The 20,890-nt window shown below is 48.0% G+C and overlaps 1 protein-coding gene across 7 annotated transcripts in view; it reads left to right on the top strand.

The window, feature by feature from the left end:
* PLCB4 (phospholipase C beta 4) overlaps nt 1-20,890 on the top strand; it is a 524,177-nt gene that overhangs the window by 351,880 nt on the left and 151,407 nt on the right. For all 7 annotated transcript variants that reach the window (XM_077485485.1, XM_077485488.1, XM_077485487.1 and 4 more), the window contains 2 exons: nt 8,526-8,605; nt 20,094-20,147. In XM_077485485.1, coding sequence (XP_077341611.1) covers nt 8,526-8,605; nt 20,094-20,147 — 134 coding nt within the window. The remainder of the gene's footprint in view (nt 1-8,525; nt 8,606-20,093; nt 20,148-20,890) is intronic.

Below are 20,890 nucleotides of genomic sequence, written 5' to 3'. Positions count from 1 at the left end.
ATCTTACATTGGTGGTCGGTAATGAAACATCCTTTTACATTGGTGGCCAGTAATGAAGGGTCTTCTTACATTGATAGCCTGTAATGAAGTGTTGATTTACACTGGTGGTCAGTAATGAAGGGTCCTCTTACATTGATGGTCAGTAATGAAGAGTTATCTTACATTGATGGTCAGTAATGAAGAGTCATCTTACATTGGTGGTCGGTAATGAAACGTCCTTTTACATTGGTGGCCAGTAATGAAGGGTCTTCTTACATTGATAGCCTGTAATGAAGTGTCGATTTACACTGGTGGTCAGTAATGAAGGGTCCTCTTACATTGATGATCAGTAATGAAGTGTCCTCTTACATTGGTGGTCAGTAATGAATGGTCTTCTTACTTTGGTGGTCTGCAATGAAATGTCCTCTCACATTGGTGGTCAGTAATGAAGGGTCTTCTTACTTTGGTGGTCAGTAATGAAGTGTCCTCTTAGCCCTTGTACACACGGTCGGACATTCCGACAACCAAATCCGTCAGATTTTGTCCATCGGATTTTGTCTGAAACTGTTGCATACACACGGTTGGACAAAGTTGTCGGAAAATCCGATCGTTCAGAACGTGATGACGTGATTTCGTTACGATGGGACTACGTTCAGGCTAGTAGCCAATAGCGATCGGATCATGTTGTCGGAAAATTTTACCGACAAGTTGGAATACTTGGTCCGTCGGATACTCCGACGGAAACAGTCCGATGAAGACCACACACAGTCGGATTATCCGACAAAACGGTCCGATCGGACACATTCTGTCTGAATCTCAGACCGTGTGTACAAGGGCTTACATTGGTGTTCATTAATGATTGGTCCTGTTACGTTGGTGGTCAGTAATGAAGGGTCTTCCTGCAATGGTGGTCCATAATGAAGAGTCCTCTTACAATGGTGATCAGTAATGAGGAGCCCTCTTACATTGATGGTCAGTAGTGCAGGGTCATCTTACATTGATGGTCAGCAATGAAGGGTCCTCTTACATTGGTGGTCAGTACGGAGGGGACACCTTAACTGGGAGTTCTTTTATAGGGGAGAAATTTGTACATGTTTCCTAATGTATCTCACACCTGGCTGTAGATGTAGGCACAATCACATACTAATGAAGGGGGCTGATGCGGTTTTGGCCCCCAAAATGTTTTGGCTGCCTTTTGTCTTCCTATCATTACATGTAATGATAACAATAAAGAATTTTGGGCTGTTGAGATTCAAGACAGCTGCCATCAGAAGGTTGCCCGGTTGCAAGAGGCTGCCAAGACAGAACTGTGGCATTTGATGTAATTAAAATATACATGTCATAGGAGACTGTCATGCTAGAGACGGCTGCCCCGTTACAAGAAACTTGACTGGTGGTCTGTGTATTCATAGAAAAAAAATCTCCCTCAGCCAGCTCAGTCCTTACCTTAGAACTACAAGTCAGTTGATGTCTATGCTATGAAGATGTAGACAGTGGGAGGGGTTGAGTAGTTTAACTCAGTGGTTTTCAACTGCTGAGTTGTGGCCTCCCTCTTGCCAAGCCATTGCCTTCCTCTTGCCAGCCCATGGCCTTCCTTCTGCCAGGCTTTGGCCTTTCTGCTGCCAGGCTATGGCCTTCATTCTGCCAAGCTATTGCCTTACTCCTGCCTGGCCATGGCCTTCCCCTGCCGGGCCATGGCCTTCCCCCTGCCGGGCCATGGCCTTCCCCCTGCCGGGCCATGGCCTTCCCCCTGCCGGGCCATGGCCTTCCCCCTGCCGGGCCATGGCCTTCCTCCTGCCGGGCCATGGCCTTCCTTCCTCATGCCGGGCCAAGGCCTTCCTCATGCCGGGCCAAGGCCTTCCTCCTGCCTGGCCAAGGCCTTCCCCCTGCCTGGCCATGGCCTTCCCCCTGACGGGCCAAGGCCTTCCTCATGCCGGGCCAAGGCCTTCCTTCCTCATGCTGGGCCAAGGCCTTCCTCATGCTGGGCCAAGGCCTTGCTCCTGCCTGACCAAGGCCTTCCTCCTGCCAGGCCATGGTCTTCCCCCTGTCGGCTATGGCCTTCCACATGTTGCACCCCCTGCATCCCCCAATACACTTCATTCTGCTCTTCATGCATCCCTCACTACCCCACATTCTGCATTCCCTGCACTGCCCACTACCCACACTCTGTATCTCCTGCATTACCTGCACCCTGCATCCTCGATTACCCCTTTCATCTCCTATTACCTGCACTCTGTATCCCCCACTACTCCTCAGTTTGCATCCCCATTGGACCTCAATCTGTACCCCTTGCTCTGTACGATTCATAGCTCTAAACCTCCCACGCGGTGAGCCATGCCCATACATGTCCCCATAGGGTGTGGTAAATTGTGGGAGTTGTAGTAAGAGAGGGATGAGGAGCAGAGAAAGGAGGGACCAGGGAATGGGAGGATGGAAGATGCTAAGTGGCCCTCAGCGGGCTGCATTGGGTCAGCAGGGGGCCCTGTATAGGAAGGTTGCCTATACCCCCCCCCCATCAGTTGTCCTACCAGGTGCCTTCAGCTTGCTGCATTAGAGTGCCTGCGGGACGTTTGCAGGCTGCTGACCTACTACAGGCTCTAGCATGCACTTTATTGTTTCGGGGTTACTGCAGTATGATTTGTGGCGTGACTCTTCAGGTTTTTTATTATCATTAGCTGTAAACTTCTTTTATTGCATTGTGTACATTGGGTTTGCTGCAGAGAATATATTCAAAATGCATTACCTACAGTATAGGGGTTGATTTGCTAAAGGCAAATAGGCTGTTCACTTAGCAAAGGGAATTTTCCTTTGCTTACAGCTTTTTTGCCTAAATCACCCCCATAAGTACCAATCCGATTTCAGTTGGTGGGTTATGATTGGCTACTAGGAGATGCTGGCATTGTCCATCGTTGATGCTCTGCGTAGTCCCATCGTGGATAAAGCTACATTATGTTACCAAACACAGAAGGGAAAAAAGAGAGACTCCCCATGCAAATGGGTTTAGTACAACAGAAGATCTGCCTGCTATTCTTGGAAAAGAACAGGAATTCCCTTCTAGGCCTAGGGGAGGAATGCCTGAAATATCGAATTCTCACATTCTGGCTTTCCTCGTGGCTCTAGAAGGCTGGGATCTGCGGATCTGCCAAGAAAACAAGTACATTGAGTTCTCGCAGCACATTTACATGTATTGTGCCATTAACATCCACTCAGCTAGATGACGAGACACTTTCAACTTCCATTTGGAAAACGAAATTGCTGAGATCTGTCAGAGACCAGACTTTCTGTTTTTTTTTGGTCGGCAGAAAAACACATTAATAGATCCAAACAAGCTTTACAAACCAGAACAACAAGCGGGTGGAACAGTCGTTTATGGGAAGGTGGAAATGTGATGACCACTTTTAGATCATTTAAATCAGTGTATTTCAATACACCCACCACTTCTGTGCTGCCTGCCCTGAACTCAGCTTGTCTGCTGACCAATTGTGTCTGTTCTTTCTGCTAAGACCTGGTCCTCTGACCACCACACCCTCACCTCTGCTTCTGTTATGTCCACTGGACCTGTGCTGCTTATCTCCTGACCACTGCACCTGTACTGCTTGCCCTCACCACAGCTTACCATATTGCCTGAGCTTTTTGCCCTTGTCTTCTGAGCACCACATCTATGCTGCTTGCCTTCAACTCAGCTTCTCCTATGACCACCACACCTGTGTTGCCTGTCCCGACCTTGCCTCTGACCAGTACTTTCCTGTAAGACCCATACTTTTTACTATGACCTTGGCTTTTTATGTTGCTACTTTCCCTGTGTTGTCTGCCCTCACCTCAGCTTACCATATTTCCTGAGCTTCCTGCCCTTGTCTTCTGACCACTACACCTATGCTGCCTGCCTTCAACTCATCTTCTCCTATGACCACCACACCTGTGCTGCTTGTCCTGACCTCAGCTTGCTTCTGACCAGTACTTTCCTGTACCCATACTTTCTACTCTGACCTTGGCTTTTCATGTTGCTACTTTCCCTGTGCTGCCTGCCCTCACCTCCGCTTACCATATTGCCTGTGTTTTCTGCCCTTGTCATCGGACCACCGTACCTTTGCTGCCTGCCCTTAACTCATCTTCTCTTCTGACCATCTTACCTTAACTGCCTGTCCTGACCTCAGCTTGTCATCTGACTGACCACCACACCTGTACTTTCTGCTATAACTTTTGCTTGTCCTATTGCCACCTCACCTAGCCAGACTTGTGCTGCCTGTCCTGACCTCAGCTTGTCTACTGATTACCACGCCTGTACTTTCTGCTATGACCTTGACCTCTTACCACATTGACTGTGCTTTCTGCCCTTACCTCAGTTTTTCCTATGATCATTGCACCAATGCTGTCTATATTCACCTCAGCTTCTCTTATGACCACCACACCTGTACTACCTGCCCTCACATCAGCATGTCTGGTGACCACCACACCTGTACTGCCTGTCCTGACCTTCACTTACCTCTGACCTCCACTTTCCTCTACCTGTACTTTCTATTATATGGCCTTTTCCGGTTGCTACCTTCCCTGTGCTGCCTGTCCTCAACTCAGCTTATCTTCTGACCATCACACCATGCTGCCTGCCCTCACCTTAGCTTATCTTCTGACCACTGTACCTGTACTGCCTGTCTTGACCTCAGCTTGTTACCTGACCACCGCACTTGTGCTGCCTGCCCTTACCTCAATTTTTCTTCTGATCATCGCACCTGTACTGCTGTTCTTACCTCGGGTTGTTTTCAGACTATGGATCCTCTCATTACTGCTATGACCTTAACCTATCCTATTGCCACCTCACCTGTGCTGCCTGCCCTCATCTCAGTTTCTCTTCTGACCAACACACCTCTGCTTTTCATCCTGACTTCAGCTTATCTGCTGATCACTGCACCTGCACTCTCTGCTGTAATCGTAACTTGTCCTATTACTATGTTGCCTGTGCTTCCTGCCCTTGTCTTTTAACCACTGCACCTATTCTGCCTGCCCACACCTCAGCTTCTCCTATGACCACCACACCTGTGCTGCCTGTGCTGACCTCAGCTTGTCTTTTGACCACCGCACCTGTGCTGTCTGCAATCAACTCGGCTTCTCTTCTGACCATCTTACCTTTACTGCCTGTCCTGACCTCAGCTTGTCATCTGTCTAACCACCACACCTGTACTTTCTGCTATGACATTTTCTTGTCCCATTGCCACCTTACGTAGCCAGACCTGTGCTGGCTGTCCTGACCTCAGCTTGTCTGCCGGCTACCATGCCTGTACTTCCTGCTATAACCTCGATTTCTCCTCTTACCATTTTGCCTTGTCCATGAAAGAACTCATGAAGAACTCACCCAAGCCAGGGGTAAGCACTTCTATGGAGTCAGGGAAGATGTCTCTGTACTCCAGCAGAAGAAAGGCTATTTTACCCGGTTTTTCTTCGTTTTCCCTTCTGCCCACTAGTTCTTTATGTGGCACTCATACAGGCGAAAATTCTTTTTTATTATTCATATTACAGTTTTTCTTGCCATACCTCATTGCACTGGAATTTTTAGTTGCTGAGTGTTTTGTTGATGATTACATGAAATGTTATTAAATGCTTTTATTAATAGAAAGTGCAGAATGTGTTTTATTGAAGCAGCCAGTCACTAATCCTATATGAGTTTATGTAGCCGGACAAATAAATGCAGATGTGATTGATTTTTGAGGTTACTTCACATGACTTTTCTCTGCATGCAATATAATTTTGTGTCTGCTATACTCCTTGCCGACACCAGTGGAAAACAAAAAATTTAAGTGGTAACAAACCCAGAAACAAAAATGTTTATTAATTGCAGCTTACAAATCCCGAAATGTGGTGTCTGCATTTGTTTTCCTTTTTAAGTCTTTTATTATTATTATTATTATTATTTTATTTGATTATTTATTTTATTTATTTATTTATTCATGTTATTAGAGTCTCCCTTACATCAGGTTCCCTATCAGTCCCCTCCTAAATTAAGTTCCCCATCAGAATCCCCATTTACTTTAGGATTCCCATCAGAGTCCCCCCTTACATCAGGGTTACCGTCAGAGTACCCTCTTATATCAGAATTCCCACCTTACATCAGGGTTCCAATCAGATTCCTCGTTTACATCACAGTTCCCAACAGATTCTTCCCTTACATCAGGGTTCCCATCAGAGTCCCCTCTGACATCCGAGTTTGCCCTCACATCGAGGTTCCTATGAGATTTCCCCCTTACATTAGGGTTCCTGGCAGATTCCCCCATTACATCAGGATTACTATCAGAGCCCTCAATTACACCACGATTCCCATCAGAGTCCCCCATTACAGGGTTCCCATAAGATTACCCCCACCCCTGTACATTAGGGTTCCCATCAGATTTCTCCCCTTGCATCATAGTTCCTATCAGATTCTCCCCTTACATCAGGGTTCCCATCAAATCCCCCTCCACCCTTACATTAGGGTTCTCATGAGATTTCCACCCTTACATCAGAATTCCCATCATCAGAGCCCCCCTTACATCAGGGTTCCCATCAGATTTCTACCTTGCATGGGAGCCCCTCCTTACATCAGGGTCACCATGAGATTTGCCTCCCCCACCCTTACATTAGAATGCCCTTATACATGGGGATTCATACATACAGTGGTGTGAAAAAGTGTTTGCCCCCTTCCTTATTTCCTGTTCCTTTGCATGTTTGTCACACTTAAGTGTTTCGGAACATCAAACCAATTTAAACAATAGTCAAGGACAACACAAGTAAACACAAAATGCAATTTGTAAATGAAGGTGTTTATTATTAAAGGTGAAAAAAAATCCAAACCATCATGGCCCTGTGTGAAAAAGTGATTGCCCCCTAAACCTAATAACTGGTTGGGCCACCCTTAGCAGCAACAACTGCAACCAAGCGTTTGCGATAACGTGCAATGAGGCTTTTACAGCGTCCTGGAGGAATTTTGGCCCACTCATCTTTGCAGAATTGTCCTAATTCAGTTACATTAGAGGGTTTTCGAACATGAACGGCCTTTTTAAGGTCATACCACAACATCTCAATAGGATTCAGGTCAGGACTTTGGCTAGGCCACTACAAAGTCTTCATTTTGTTTTTCTTCAGCCATTCGGTGGTGGACTTGCTGGTGTGTTTTGGATCATTGTCCTGCTGCAGAACCCAAGTTCGTTTCAGCTTGAGTACACGAACAGATGGTTGGACATTCTCCTTCAGGATCTCTTGGTAGACAGCAGAATTCATAGTTCCTTTTATCACGGCAAGTCTTCCAGGTCCTGAAGCAGCAAAACAGCCCCAGACCATCACACTACCACCAGCATATTTTACTGTTGGTATAATGTTCTTTTTATGAAATGCAGTGTTCCTTCTACGCCAGATATACTTGGACACACACCTTCCAAAGAGTTCCACTTTTGTCTCATCGGTCCACAGAATGTTGTCCCAAAAGTCTTGGGGATCATCAAGATGTGTTGTGGAGAAATTGAGACGAGCTTTGATGTTCTTTTTGCTCAGCAGTGGTTTTCTCCTTGGAACTCTGCCATGCAGGCCATTTTTGCCCAGTCTTTTCCTGATGGTGGAGGCATGAACGCTGACCTTAACTGAGGCAAGTGAGGCCTGCAGTTCCTTGGACGTTGTTGTGGGGTCTTTTGTGACCTCTTGGATGAGTCGTCGCTGCGCTCTTGGGGTAATTTTGGGCGGCCGGCCACTCCTGGGAAGGTTCACCACTGTTCCATGTCTTCGCCATTTGTGGATAATGGCTCTCACTGTGGTTCGCTGGATTCCCAAAGCTTTGGAAATGGCTTTATAACCCTTTCCAGACTGATAGATCTCAATTACTTTCTTTCTCAATTGTTCCTGAATTTCTTTGGGTCTCGGCATGATGTGTAGCTTTTAAGGATCTTCTGGTGGACCTTACTGTGTCAAGCAGCTCCTATTTAAGTGATGCCTTGATTGTGAACAGGTGTGGCAATAATCAGGCCTGGGTGTGGCTAGAGAAATTGAACTCAGGTGTGGACAACCACAGTTATAGTATGTTTTAACAAGGGGGGCAATCACTTTTTCACACAGGGCCATGATGGTTTGGATTTTTTTTCACCTTTAATAATAAACACCTTCATTTACAAATTGCATTTTGTGTTTACTTGTGTTGTCCTTGACTATTGTTTAAATTGGTTTGATGTTCGGAAACACTTAAGTGTGACAAACATGCAAAGGAACAGGAAATGAGGAAGGGGGCAAACACTTTTTCACACCACTGTAGATATATCTCACTTTGTTGCGGTTGGGAATTCTCTTGTGTTTGTGTGACAAATAATGGCGTAGCATTTGGCACAAAACTGTGTTGTTTCTGCACATCCCTTTTCACTTGTTATACTTCTGTCCTGAGAATTTGGTTATTTTGGAGGAAAATTAAGGTGGAACAGCTGAATGTAAACCGGCATTTTAATTGTAACATAATCTGTAAATGTGTTGCCTTTGTTGCTCAGTATGTCTTCAATGGAGTGATTTTCCTTATCTGTATTGTGTGTTTGTCTGTCTTCCAGCAATGGGTAGAAGGGCTAAGATCTATCACGCATAACTTTAGAGCAAACAACGTCAGTCCAATGACATGTCTCAAAAAACAGTAAGTGTCTTCCATGTGTCTTTCGTTTGTTTTCTATAGAACTATATGTGAATCACATTGTTTGCTGTTATCTGGTGCAAAAAATGATATACCCTTTGTGATACTTTGGGGGGTCTGGATCACTAACCAGCCATGTCTTTGTAAAATAAACGTTTTGTATTTTTTTCCAAAAAGAGCAAACAAAGCAGCTTATTGTCAATGAACAAACAAAAACAGCCCATACATTTTGGTATATAAAAATATTTTTTGGCTCACCGCCAAGACGAACTTGTCCCATAACAAGGATTAAAGTCCCCGCCAATTAGCCCAGCGGTATCTCAGCAGCCAAACATCATGCAGCTCCCTCACTGTGTCCTGTTCTACACAACACTTCATGGACACATGCTGGCTAATTTATGTCCCTGCCCTGGGGAACATGTATCAATGCAAAAACATTTTTTAAAATAATGATTCTTAAAGTAAAACAAAATTGAAAAATTCCTTTAAATATTATGCCTGGGGGGCCCCATTAGTATGCCTGTAAAGTGGTGCATCTTTAGCATGTATGGAACCTGCTGCAGCAATAATGACATTTCTAAAGGAAAAAAAAAAAAAAAACAAGTCAGATCACATTTAAATTGACCCACGGTTACAATTGTCAGCCGGCATTATAAAAAAAAAAAGATAAAAACAACATGGGGTCACCCCCCCCCCCCCCCCCCCAAGACGTTTGAGTGGCTAGCTTGTGGAGCAGTGCTGGCTGAGGCCATTCTACCCTACAATGCACACTCTGGTCATTTTGGGTGTATGGCTTTTTTTACCTACACATACCCAGGTTAACAAGGGTTGCAATATAGCCTGGTCCAGTCCCAGGCTGGCCGATGATTATGTCACCCTGTGAGTCCAAATGTCACCCTGTACATTGGATTGCATAAGGCCGATATCAAGACAAATTAATTTACTTAAGCTAGTTCTATGTAAATTTTTAATGAATGGGAAGTGGATTGCACTGTATTTGTTCTAATGTCTATTGGGGCTTCAGTTTGAAAATTGAGGAAGACCTAAACTATTTTCTTATTTACCATCAAATAATTTGTCATCTCAGCTTGGGAAAGGCATCTATGAGCAAACTCTTGTAAATCCTTCTTCAAATACGGGGATAAAAATTGCATTAGATCTTATGTAACAAACTGCAGTTCCCCAATTTAGGAAGAAAATAAAAAACGCAGCTAAGAATAGGAGTGGACGAGTGAACAATAATGTAGGAGACATCTACCACTAGCAAGTCTACTTTTGTAGCCAAGGATGGTAGTGATAGGGTGAATAGTAAGGTGGTAATGGGTGCACAGTGCAGCAGTTCAATGCCCAACGGAAGACTTTTATAAATTTGCACCCATTATTTCAATGTGCAACAATGTAACATGTTTTTAATTGTAGCACCCTGATGTTTAGGCGGGGTTGCTATTACATTTATTTGCCAAGTGATAGTTGCCTTGGCCAACTGTTAGGTCAATTGATTTCGCCCTAATTGTGGAATTGCTGCACTTCTCTCTTCTGTCACTAGATGGGCGGGTGTCTGGTGACATTAGATAGGACACGGGCATTTTAAGGACAGATTAGGAATGAATGGGGTGTCTCAGCCAATGGGCAGGGATTTTCTTGTGTCCCTTGGCCTGGTGGGAGAACCTATTTATTTGGGTGGAGTCAGGTGTCAAGGTTCTGTGCCACCTGGATGGCTGTCTGGGTCGATGTGTGTTGTATTGCCCCGAGCTGCTAGGCCAAAAACCTAAGGCCTATCCCAGGGACATCTGGCTGCTAGGCTATCTGAGAGCCTATTCAAAAGTAGTGCAGGGTTGGGACTGTGGGCTTGTAGTCCAACGGTAACGGTTCCTCTGGCCGGGGGAACCAGTCCTGTTCGGAGGTAGAGGGGAAGCTGTCGCCACAAAGGGACCATCCACCTTGCTACCGGAGACCATTGTGAGTAAGCTGAGGCCAGTACCAGAGCAGACTTTTCACCAGCCGGGGACGGTGAAGAAGTGGGAAAGCATCAGAAAGTGCCAAGTCGGGGGCCCAGCGGGACAGTAGAGTTATACGCTAGTGGTGCCAAGCCAGGGACCTAACGTGTCATCAGGGGTGAAGCTTGAGGAGTATCTGTGAGTGCCAAGCCAGGGACCCAGCAGTGAAGCGGGGGTGACGCTTGAGGAAGATACTGAGTGCTACAGTGAAAGAGCTCAGGGGATCCAGTGGCTAGTGGATCTAAAGTCTAGTGAGAGAGACTGGGAACTCGTTGAGTGAAGACCCACAGTGAGTGAGTTGCCATAGGAGACAGCAGTCCTACCTATACAGAAGTGGTGTCCGGCTGGAGGCCTTTACCTATATAAATGTCTACCTATAGAAGTCTCGGAGTCTGCCAATTAACATTGCATCTACGTAGGGGTGTCCTGGCACCAACCCTCTCTCCCACAGTTCTGTTTAAGAGACAGTAAATCTCTTTGCATTCAAAAAGTGTCTGCCACCTTCCTGTTCATCTTGCATTATACCCACAATGCCTTGTAACCCACGCTACACTGAAGGATGTCAGCTGTCCCTAATGCTGGAGATCACCATTGGGATGCAGGGGCCCCAGGACTTTGCTACATAATGTTATACTGGTCCTATCAATGTAACAATGCCCCACTGCCTTCATTATAGCCTGTCCTCCTCCAGTATCCTGCAGCTAAGGACTCCTGCTCTGTCTGTGAGAACAGCAGTTCAACTCACACCTTGGCATTTCTTTACACTTGCAGTTATGGGGCATTAAAAAACGCGTGGTTGAGCCTTTTTTTTATAACTCCCCTAGCAAACCACACCACTTAATATGCAAAGGCAGCAGATGGGTGTTCACATGCCGCAGTTGCCATGCTTTGCTTCCCACTGTCCAATTGTAGGCCAGGGGTGTCCAAACTTTTTTCAAAGAGGGCCAGATTTGATGAAGTGAACATGCTTGAGGGCCGACCATTTTGCCTGACATTCTTTAAACCAGGGGTCTCAAACTGGTGGCCCTCCAGCTGTTGTGAAACTACAAGTCCCATCATGCCTCTGCCTGTTGGAGTAATGCTTGTAACTGTCAGCCTTGCAATGCCTCATGGGACTTGTAGTTTCGCAACAGCTGGAGGGCCGCAAATTTGAGACCCCTGCTTTAAACCATTAAAATTGGGTCTAAGTGTGTTCGTCCGAGCGCCAATACGCCAGCCTTTGTGCTGCGTGTGGTGAATAGATGAGCTTGGGTGTGTTATTTGGATATATCGTATTTATTTGGCTTATACCATGCACCTTTTAACTTTAAAAAGGAAGTCTCAGGGAAAAAAAAATCTTACATTTTAAATAAAGAACTGTGAAGCAAAATAAGGATCAGTACCCATCAATGCAGCCTAAACAGTGCCCATCTGCAGCCCCCACCTTACTGACATGAATGCAGCCCCCACCGTACTGACATGAATGCAGCCCCCACCGTAATGACATGAATGCAGCCCCCACCGTACTGACATGAATGCAGCCCCCACCGTACTGACATGAATGCAGCCCCCCACCGTACTGACATGAATGCAGCCCCACCATACTGACATGAATGCATCCCCCCCCCCCAACAGCCATGAATGCAGCCCCCACACACTGACATGAATGCAGCCCCCACACACTGACATGAATGCAGTCCCCACACTGACATGAATGCAGCCCCCACACACTGACATGAATGCAGGCTCCACCGTATTACCATGAATGCAGCCCCCACACTGCCATGAATGCAGCCCCCACATTACCATGAATGCAGCCCCCACATTGCCATGAATGCAGCCCCCACACTGACATTAATGCAGCCCCCACACTGACATTAATGCAGCCCCCACACTGACATTAATGCAGCCCCCACACTGACATTAATGCAGCCCCCACATTTCCATGAATGCAGCCCCCACATTTCCATGAATGCAGCCCCCACATTGCCATCAATGCAGACTCACCAATGCCATCAGTGCAGCCTAATTCATGTCCCTCTGCAGAGTTGGAGGAGACAGGGAGGGGGGCGGGATGAGCGCCGACAGACATACAGGAGAAACTCCTGTTTTTAATCGACAGCCTCTTTAATTGAAAGTCCCGCCTCCTATGATGGACAAAACAGTTGTCCAATGGCAGTGCAGGGACTTCCTTTTACACGGGACGCTGTGTAAACAGGAAATACTCCTGTATCCACGGCACTCGTCCTGCCCTCTCCATGGCAGTCAGCATATCTATCTTTTGTGGCCCCCGGCGCTCGGGGATTCGTTGGAGGCCACAAAAAATATATATGTCAACATTACCAGGCGGGCCATCCAAAACCGAAACGCGGGCCGCGATTCGCCCGCGGCCGGACTTTGGACATGCCTATTGTAGGCAGTACTGCCATTCAAGCATTAGGGGAAACGCTGTTAATGCCCAGCAGCCATGTGAAATGCATGCCACCGTGGCGCTTTGGTGTAGCATTTTACTGGGTTAAAACAGGCAGTGAGGATACTTCATATCCCCGCCTCATAGTCTGTTAAACAGTCTAAACTTAGCCTTGTTGAGTCAAACTAAGGTCTAGTTCACCTGTGCCACCCTTCTGAAAAGCGATCTGCAGAGGTGTTTGATGGATGGTGAGGTTTCAATATTTCACCTCCTAACCACCTGTTTTAACCCAGAAAATGGTCCGCCACCAGGCCTTGGCTCATCTACGCACACCCTGGACTTAAATGTGGGTTGTGCCAGTGAGGGGGATGGTTGGACTAGCATTAGAGGGACTGAAGTTCCTCTTTTAGTTTGTCCTTCTCGATCCAGCAGTCTTTTTCTCCTCTTCTATCCTTCTTTTTCACTTTCTTTGGGAAAGTCATTAACCTAGTAAATAGCACGCCACCACACCTTGTCACATCTATGCACGTGCTGGACTGTCAAATTGGGTGGTACCAGTGAGGAAGGCAACAGGGCCAGCATTACGGGGGCTGAAGTTCCTCTTTTAGTTTGTCCTTCTCAATTTAGCAGTCTCTTTTTTTTAATCCTTCTTTCTCTCTTTTTCTGGAAAAGTCACTAACCACCTGAATTAACCTAGTAAATGGTGCACCACCAAGCCTTGGCATTTCTGCACATGCACTAAACAAATTAGAGTGGTGCCAATGAGGGGGATAGTGTGGCCTGCATTACAGGGACTGAAATTCCTCTTTTAGTTTGTCCTTCTTGATCCAGCAATCTCTTTTTCTCTTCTTCTATCCTTCTTCACTTTCCCCAGGAAAGTGATTAACCCAATAAATAGCATGAACTTTGCAGTCCCACCCATGCCTCCCTCCCCTCCGATGCTTCCCTCCCCTCCCATGCCTCCTGGTACCGAGTTGGTCAGTGAAGATGAACCCATGCACTCAGGCTTCACATGTCTCTCTGCAGATGAGAGAAACCTTAGGAGGAGGGAGAGATTGTGCCTTTATTGTGGCCAGACAGGTAATTTTTTGAAGTCTTGTCCTACTCGTCCAAGGAACACCCGAACCTTGAGGCCCTGTCACGGACAGACCTTAGGTGGCGTTGTTTCATCCCCAGTTATCCAGAAGGATAAGCCCCTGGTTTCGGTCACCCTTTCTTGGGCTGAGTCGTCCATCGAGATACAGGCTCTAATCGACTCTGGGGCTGCAGGCCTGTTTATTTATGCTGCCTTTGTACCTAAGCACTTGATTCCGCTGCAACTGCGTGACACTCCACTTGCCATTGAGGCTCTTGACGGGAGACCTCTACAACCCGCCCATGTGACTCATGAGACTGTTATGTTGTCCATGGCTGTAGGGGCTCTTCACCATGAGATAATCCAATTCCAAGTTATTTATTCACCTAAGTTTCCGCTGGTTATTGGTTAACCTTGGCTCTGTGCTGAGGTTCTCTCCTGGTCACCACAATGCAGTAAGTCATGCTTCCAGAAGGTAGCCAAGGTCCTCTGCTCCTCTTCACTCTCCTCCCTGCTGGAGGAGTACCACGATTTTAGTGATGTCTTTGACAAAGGTCAAGCCAGTAGTTTGCCGCCACACCAGTCGTATGATTGCACGATTGACCTTCAACCTGGTGCCATACCCCCTCGTGGCCGAGTTTACCCTTTGTCGGTCTTGGAGGAGTATGTTGCAGACGCACTTTCTCAAGGTTTCATCCGCAAATCCTCATGTCCTGCTGGTGCTGTTTTCTTCTTTGTGGAGTGGTGAACTGAGACCTTGTATTGATTATAGGGGTCTCAATTGTTTCATGATTAAGAATGCCTATCCGGTTTTCACAAAGCTTGATTTGAGAGGGGCATACAATCTCGTGAGGATTAAGGAGGGCGACGAGTGGAAAACTGCATATGATACCAGAACAGGCCATTATGACTACCCCGAAATGCCTCTTGGCCTTTGTAACACCCCGGCGGTTTTCCAGGAATTTATTAACAATGTCCTCCGAGATTTGTTGCAGTTGTGTGTGGTGGTTTATCTCGATGATATCCTCATATTTTCCAAGTCCCTGGAGAGCCACCACACAGATGTCTGTCGTGTGCTTCAGAAACTAATGCCGCGTACACACGATTAAACAATCCGGTGGAAAAGTCCGGCAAACTCAAGTCCGCCAAACAATCCCCCCGTGTGTAGCCTTCGGCATACTTTTTTGACCCGAAAGTACGGCGGACTTAGAATGCCGTGTTGCACACCAATCTGCCCGCCGTACTCGCATTTCGGCGGACAATCCGGCCGTGTGTGTGCCAGTCCGCTGTACTTTCGAAATGAGCGGACTTTTCCCGCCCGGAGAAAGGTAGGCAGGGCCCGCGAAGGAGACGTCGCTGGCACCGCCGCCTGGTATGGACTTAAAGGGGAACCCCAACGCCGAAAAAAATCGGCGTGGGGGTCCCCCAAAGTCCACAACAGACCATTGTCCGAGCACGCTACCCGGCCGGCCAGGAAAGGGGGGCGAGCGAGCGCCCCCCCCCCTCCTGAGCCGTACCAGGCCGCGTGCCCTCAACATGGGGGGGTGCCTTGGGGAAGGGGGGCCGCGCGGCCCCCCCACCCCAAAGCACCTTGTCCCCATGTTGATGAGGACAAGGGCCTCTTCCCGACAACCCTGGCCGTTGGTTGTCGGGGTCTGCGGGCGGGGGGCTTATCGGAATCCGGGAGCCCCCTTTAATAAGGGGGCCCCCGGATACCAGCCCCCCACCCTATGTGAATGAGTATGGGGTACAATGTACCCCTACCCATTCACCTGTAAAATAAAGTACAAAAAAAACACAACACACAAGATAAAATACTTTATTGCACAGCTCCGGGGGTCTTCTGTCTTCGGGGGTCTTCTCGCCGGACTCCTCCGCTATCTTCTTGTAGCTCTTTTGCTAGCGCAGGAGTCCGGCTTTCTTCCTCGCCGCCGGCCTCTTCTCCCGACTTCGGGGGTCTTGTCCCCCTCTTCGGTTCTTCTGCCGGGCCACCGCGCCTTCTTATAGCTCTTTTACAGGCGGTGGCCCGGTCTTCTGTCGCCGTCGCCGCCGCCTTACGTTCTTCTTCTTCTCCTTCTTCTCCTGGAGATGTTGACTCAACGCTCTCTCCGGCCACAATGCCAGGGACGCGCTGCTTTCTTCCTCGCCGCCGGCCTCTTCTCCCGACTTCGGGGGTCTTGTCCCCCTCTTCGGTTCTTCTGCCGGGCCACCGTGCCTTCTTATAGCTCTTTTACAGGCGGTGGCCCGGTCTTCTGTCGCCGCCACCGCCGCCTTCCGTTCTTCTTCTTCTTCTTCTTCTTCTCCTTCTTCTCCTGGAGATGTTGACTCGACGCTCTCTCCGGCCACAATGCCAGGGACGCGCTGCGCGGCCACTTATATAGGGACAAGGGGCGGTGTCACATGGGTTGGTGTCACATGGTGACCCCGCCGCCTTACGATGTCACAGTCCCCATGTGACATCAACCCATGTGACCAACCCATGTGACATAAAGCCATGTGACACCGCCCCTTGTCCCTATATAAGTGGCAGCGCAGGGCGTCCCTGGCATTGCGGCCGGAGAGATCGTCGAGTCAACATCTCCTGGAGAAGAAGAACGGAAGGCGGCGGCGTCAGAAGACCGGGCCACCGCCTGTAAAAGAGCTATAAGAAGGCGCGGTGGCCCGGCAGAAGAACCGAAGAGGGGGACAAGACCCCCGAAGTCGGGAGAAGAGGCCGGCGGCGAGGAAGAAAGCCGGACTCCTCCACTAGCAAAAGATCTACAAGAAGATAGCGGAGGAGTCCGGCGAGAAGACCCCCGAAGACGGAAGACCCCCGGAGCTGTGCAATAAAGTATTTTATCTTGTGTGTTGTGTTTTTTTTTGTACTTTTATTTTACAGGTGAATGGGTAGGGGTACATTGTACCCCATACTCATTCACATAGGGTGGGGGGCCGGTATCCGGGGGCCCCCTTATTTAAGGGGGCTCCCGGATTCCGATAAGCCCCCCACCCGCAGACCCCGACAACCAACGGCCAGGGTTGTTGGGAAGAGGCCCTTGTCCTCATCAACATGGGGACAAGGTGCTTTGGGGTAGGGGGGCCGCGCGGCCCCCCCTTCCCCAAGGCACCCCCCATGTTGAGGGCACGCGGCCTGGTACGGCTCAGGAGGGGGGGCGCTCGCTCGCCCTCCCTTTCCTGGCCGGCCGGGTAGCGTGCTCGGACAAGGGTCTGTTGTGGACTTGGGGGGGACCCCCCACGCCGATTTTTTTCGACGTTGGGGGTTCCCCTTTAAGTCCATACCAGGCGGCGGGGCCAGCGACGTCTCCTTCGCGGGCCCCGCCTACCTGGAGACGCGCTCGAAATGAGCGTACTTTCCTCCGCGTGTGTGGGCGAGTCCGTTCATTTCGAAAGTACGGCGGATAGTACGGCGGACTTAGTACGCCGTATTAGTCCGCTGAAAAAGTGCCGTGTGTGGGCAAGTAGCCCATTCGGAAATTCCGACGGACAGTCCGGCGGACGTCCGCCAGACTAAGTACGTCGGACAGACGGCTACGTGTGTACGCGGCTTAAGAGAGAACAATCTATATTGTAAATTGGAGAAGTGCGAATTTCGTCGTGAACAGGTTAATTGTCGTTTCCACTGCTTGTTTTTTGATGGACCTAGAGAAACTTTCAGCAGTTCCGCAGTGGCCCCAACCCATGGGTTTATGTCCTCTGCAGCATTTTCTTGGCTTTGCCAACTATTATTGGAAGTTTATTTGTAACTGTCTCTGGTCAAGCCCCTGACTGATATCACCACAAAGGACGGTAACCCACAGAGTTGGTCTCCGGAGACCATTAAGGCCTTTGAGAGTCTCAAGGCTGCCTTTGTTTCTGTTCCTGTGCTGGCACATCCTGATCCTACATTACTTTTTATCCTTGAGGTTGATGCTTCTGAGACTGGAGTTGGCGCCCTTCTGTCTCAACACCCTACCTCTGAGAGTACCGGAGCAGTATTCTCACCAACCAGGGAACGGTGAAGAATTGAAAAACTTCAGTGGGTATCAAGCCAGTGACCCAGCCAGTGGAGGTGACGCTTGCAAAGCAGCCTTGTGTGTCAAGCCAGGAACCAAGCAGGCCAGTGGGGGTGAATCTTGAGAGGTATCTAGAGTGCCAAGCTAGGGACACAGCAGAGAGGCAGGGGTGACGCTTGAGGAAGATACTACCGTGAAGATTGGAGGAGCTCATGGGATTCAATGGCAGTGAATCAGAGGCTCTAGTGAGAGACCAGGGGCCCAGTGGGCTGAAGAACTACAAGGAGAAGTTGTAGTAAAAGTGAAAGGAAGTGTTACGTTTGTGTTAGGAACTGTTAAAGACTGTTGCCATATTAGATAGCATTCCTACACATGCAGGTGATCTTTCTGGGTGCCTTTCCTTGCATGGCTGTCCCCCTATTGAAGTCTCGGAGTCTGTCAATTAATATTGCAACTACCTAAGGGTGTCCTGGCCCTTACCCTCTCTCCCCCAAATAGTTTGTTAAGAACAATAAACTTTCCTTTGCATTCAAGAAGTGTCTGGCGCCCAATAAGTTTAACTACTCTACACCCACCATGCCTCACAACCCACTACATACAGAAGGATGTCAGCTATCCCTGGCCCTGGGGGTTCTCATTAGATCAAAGGAGGCCTGGGACCTTGCTACTAATGGAAGTGACTAACCCATTTAATAAAATATTATATTTTATTATACTCTGTTTATCGTCTTATGTGTTTAGTTGGCATCCTGCTTATTTAACCTCTTGCCTCCCATGCAACGCATATGTGCAGCAGCAACAAGGTGGGCTTTAACGTCCACACGCCGCACATATGGGTCACTGGGCGGCCGATGTTGATGTGCTGGGAGCGCGCTCAATGCTCTCAGTCCCCACTAACTGTCAGTAGCCAGCAGAACTGGCTCCCAATCATGTGACCACTGTGAGAGCCAATCACAGTGTTTCACATGATCGCCGATCTATAATGCCCCCCTCCCCCGTGCGTGTACATACCCTATTAAAGGCTCGGCAGGAAGGGGTTAATAAAAAAAAATTTAAGAAAAGAAAGACTGAACAGCTCTCTTCTTTTGAACACTAAATTAATTCTTCGGTTAAATTTTTGAGCTCAGTGAGAAAACAGATGTTTTTCTGTTGCCAATAAAGGCCGGTTGTGTTCAGCGATAGCGGCGGGTCATACATATTTTCCCAGCACTCCCATGGCCCGGCTCTCCCAGATTTCCCATACGGTCGCTCTGTGTGATTTCTTGGTGTGAATTCTGATGGACTTGGTTCTGGAAGGGCCACAGGGGCCCCCAGAGAAAGGTGACCGAGCTTCACAGCCAACTGTCCTTCAATTCTTATCTGATAAAGTCCAATGGAAGCATAGAATAAAAGAGGATTCCCCAACAGTTATACGTACCGCCGACATTTAGCTCTGGGGTCTCCAAACTGTTTAGTTCCGAGGGCCACGTTGTATACTTTACAAATATTCACTGGTTGAAAAAAAATAAGCTTTATAAATGGTGGAATAGAATATAAATGAATAAAAAAATAAATAATTAAAGTCCCTTCTTAAATCAGGTTCCATGTGAGATTCCCCCTTACACTGGTGTCTCAATCAGAGTCCTCCTTATATTGCAGGCCCCATCAGAGCCCCCCTTACATCAGGGACACCATCAGATCCCCCTCCCCTTACATTGCAGTCCCCATCAGACTCCCGCGTACCCCGGGGACCCCAATAGCCCCCCCCTTACATCACAGGTCCTATAAAAGTCCCCCTTTATATCAGCTACCCCATGAGAGTCCCACCTTACATCAGGGATCCTATCCGACCTCTCCTCACATCACAGCCCCCTCAGATTTCCCTCTTACATCATAGTTCCCTCAGAATCCCCCCTTTATATCACAGTCCTCATCAATTATGTCCCTTTTCACATATGAGTGCTTATTATTATTAATAATAATAATAATAAAATGCATCAATTTGTCATATTACATTATATGTGTATTTTATAATATATCTTTTTTTTTTTTTTTTCAGCTGGATGAAACTTATGTTCCTCACCAACATCAATGGAAAAATCCCAGTTCGAAGGTAAGGTGTGAATTCAGCCGGGTCGGGGGAAATGTAGCGGGCCGGCATTGCATGGGTAGCTGGAGAGGAGACAAAGCTTCAGTTTCCAGACCACAGACATTGGCGGGCAGCTCCTTCCGACAAACGTTCTCCCAGGAACCATAGAGCCTCCTCATAACTCCATTCTAGGAGGATACACGTTCCTTCTGTCACCGGTCAGTGCTGTGTATGGGAAACGGGTTGTCCTCCATTGCAATGCCATGATAATCAGGAAATCCTCAGAAAAAATCCACCAATGGAAATCACAGACGACATCTGTATTGGGTTGGTAATTGTACAGGTCTTCCTAGGCTTCATGCACACGGGCACAGGCAGGACACTAAAGTGCATTTATTGCATTATATGTGCTTGATTAGCTGCTTTTGGAGGCCAGGGAGAGGACCCCTGATGCCTCAATAAAGAGGACCTGACACCTCCCCAAAGCTATCACATGGGGGCATGCATGTATAATAGATCTGGTTATATTGAACTGCATCATTTTCTTGGTAACATGCTGACATCTAGTGTCCCACTGTATATATAAATGTAGCCACCCTGCCTTGGTCCCACTGTATATATGAATGTAGCCACTCTGTCCTGGTCCCCCTGTATATAAGAATATAGTCACCCTGCCCTGGTCCCCCTGTATATAAGAATGTAGTCACCCTGTCCTGGTCCCCCTGTATATAAGAATGTAGTCACCCTGTCCTGGTCCCCCTGTATAT

This window comes from Lithobates pipiens, unplaced genomic scaffold (genome assembly GCF_037356315.1).
Source record: "Lithobates pipiens isolate NorthernLeopardFrog02 unplaced genomic scaffold, aLitPip1_a1.2 Scaffold_18, whole genome shotgun sequence".
NCBI lineage: Eukaryota > Metazoa > Chordata > Amphibia > Anura > Ranidae > Lithobates > Lithobates pipiens.
Note: the sequence above shows the minus strand (reverse complement) of the source record. Positions and strands in the feature narration are given on the sequence as shown.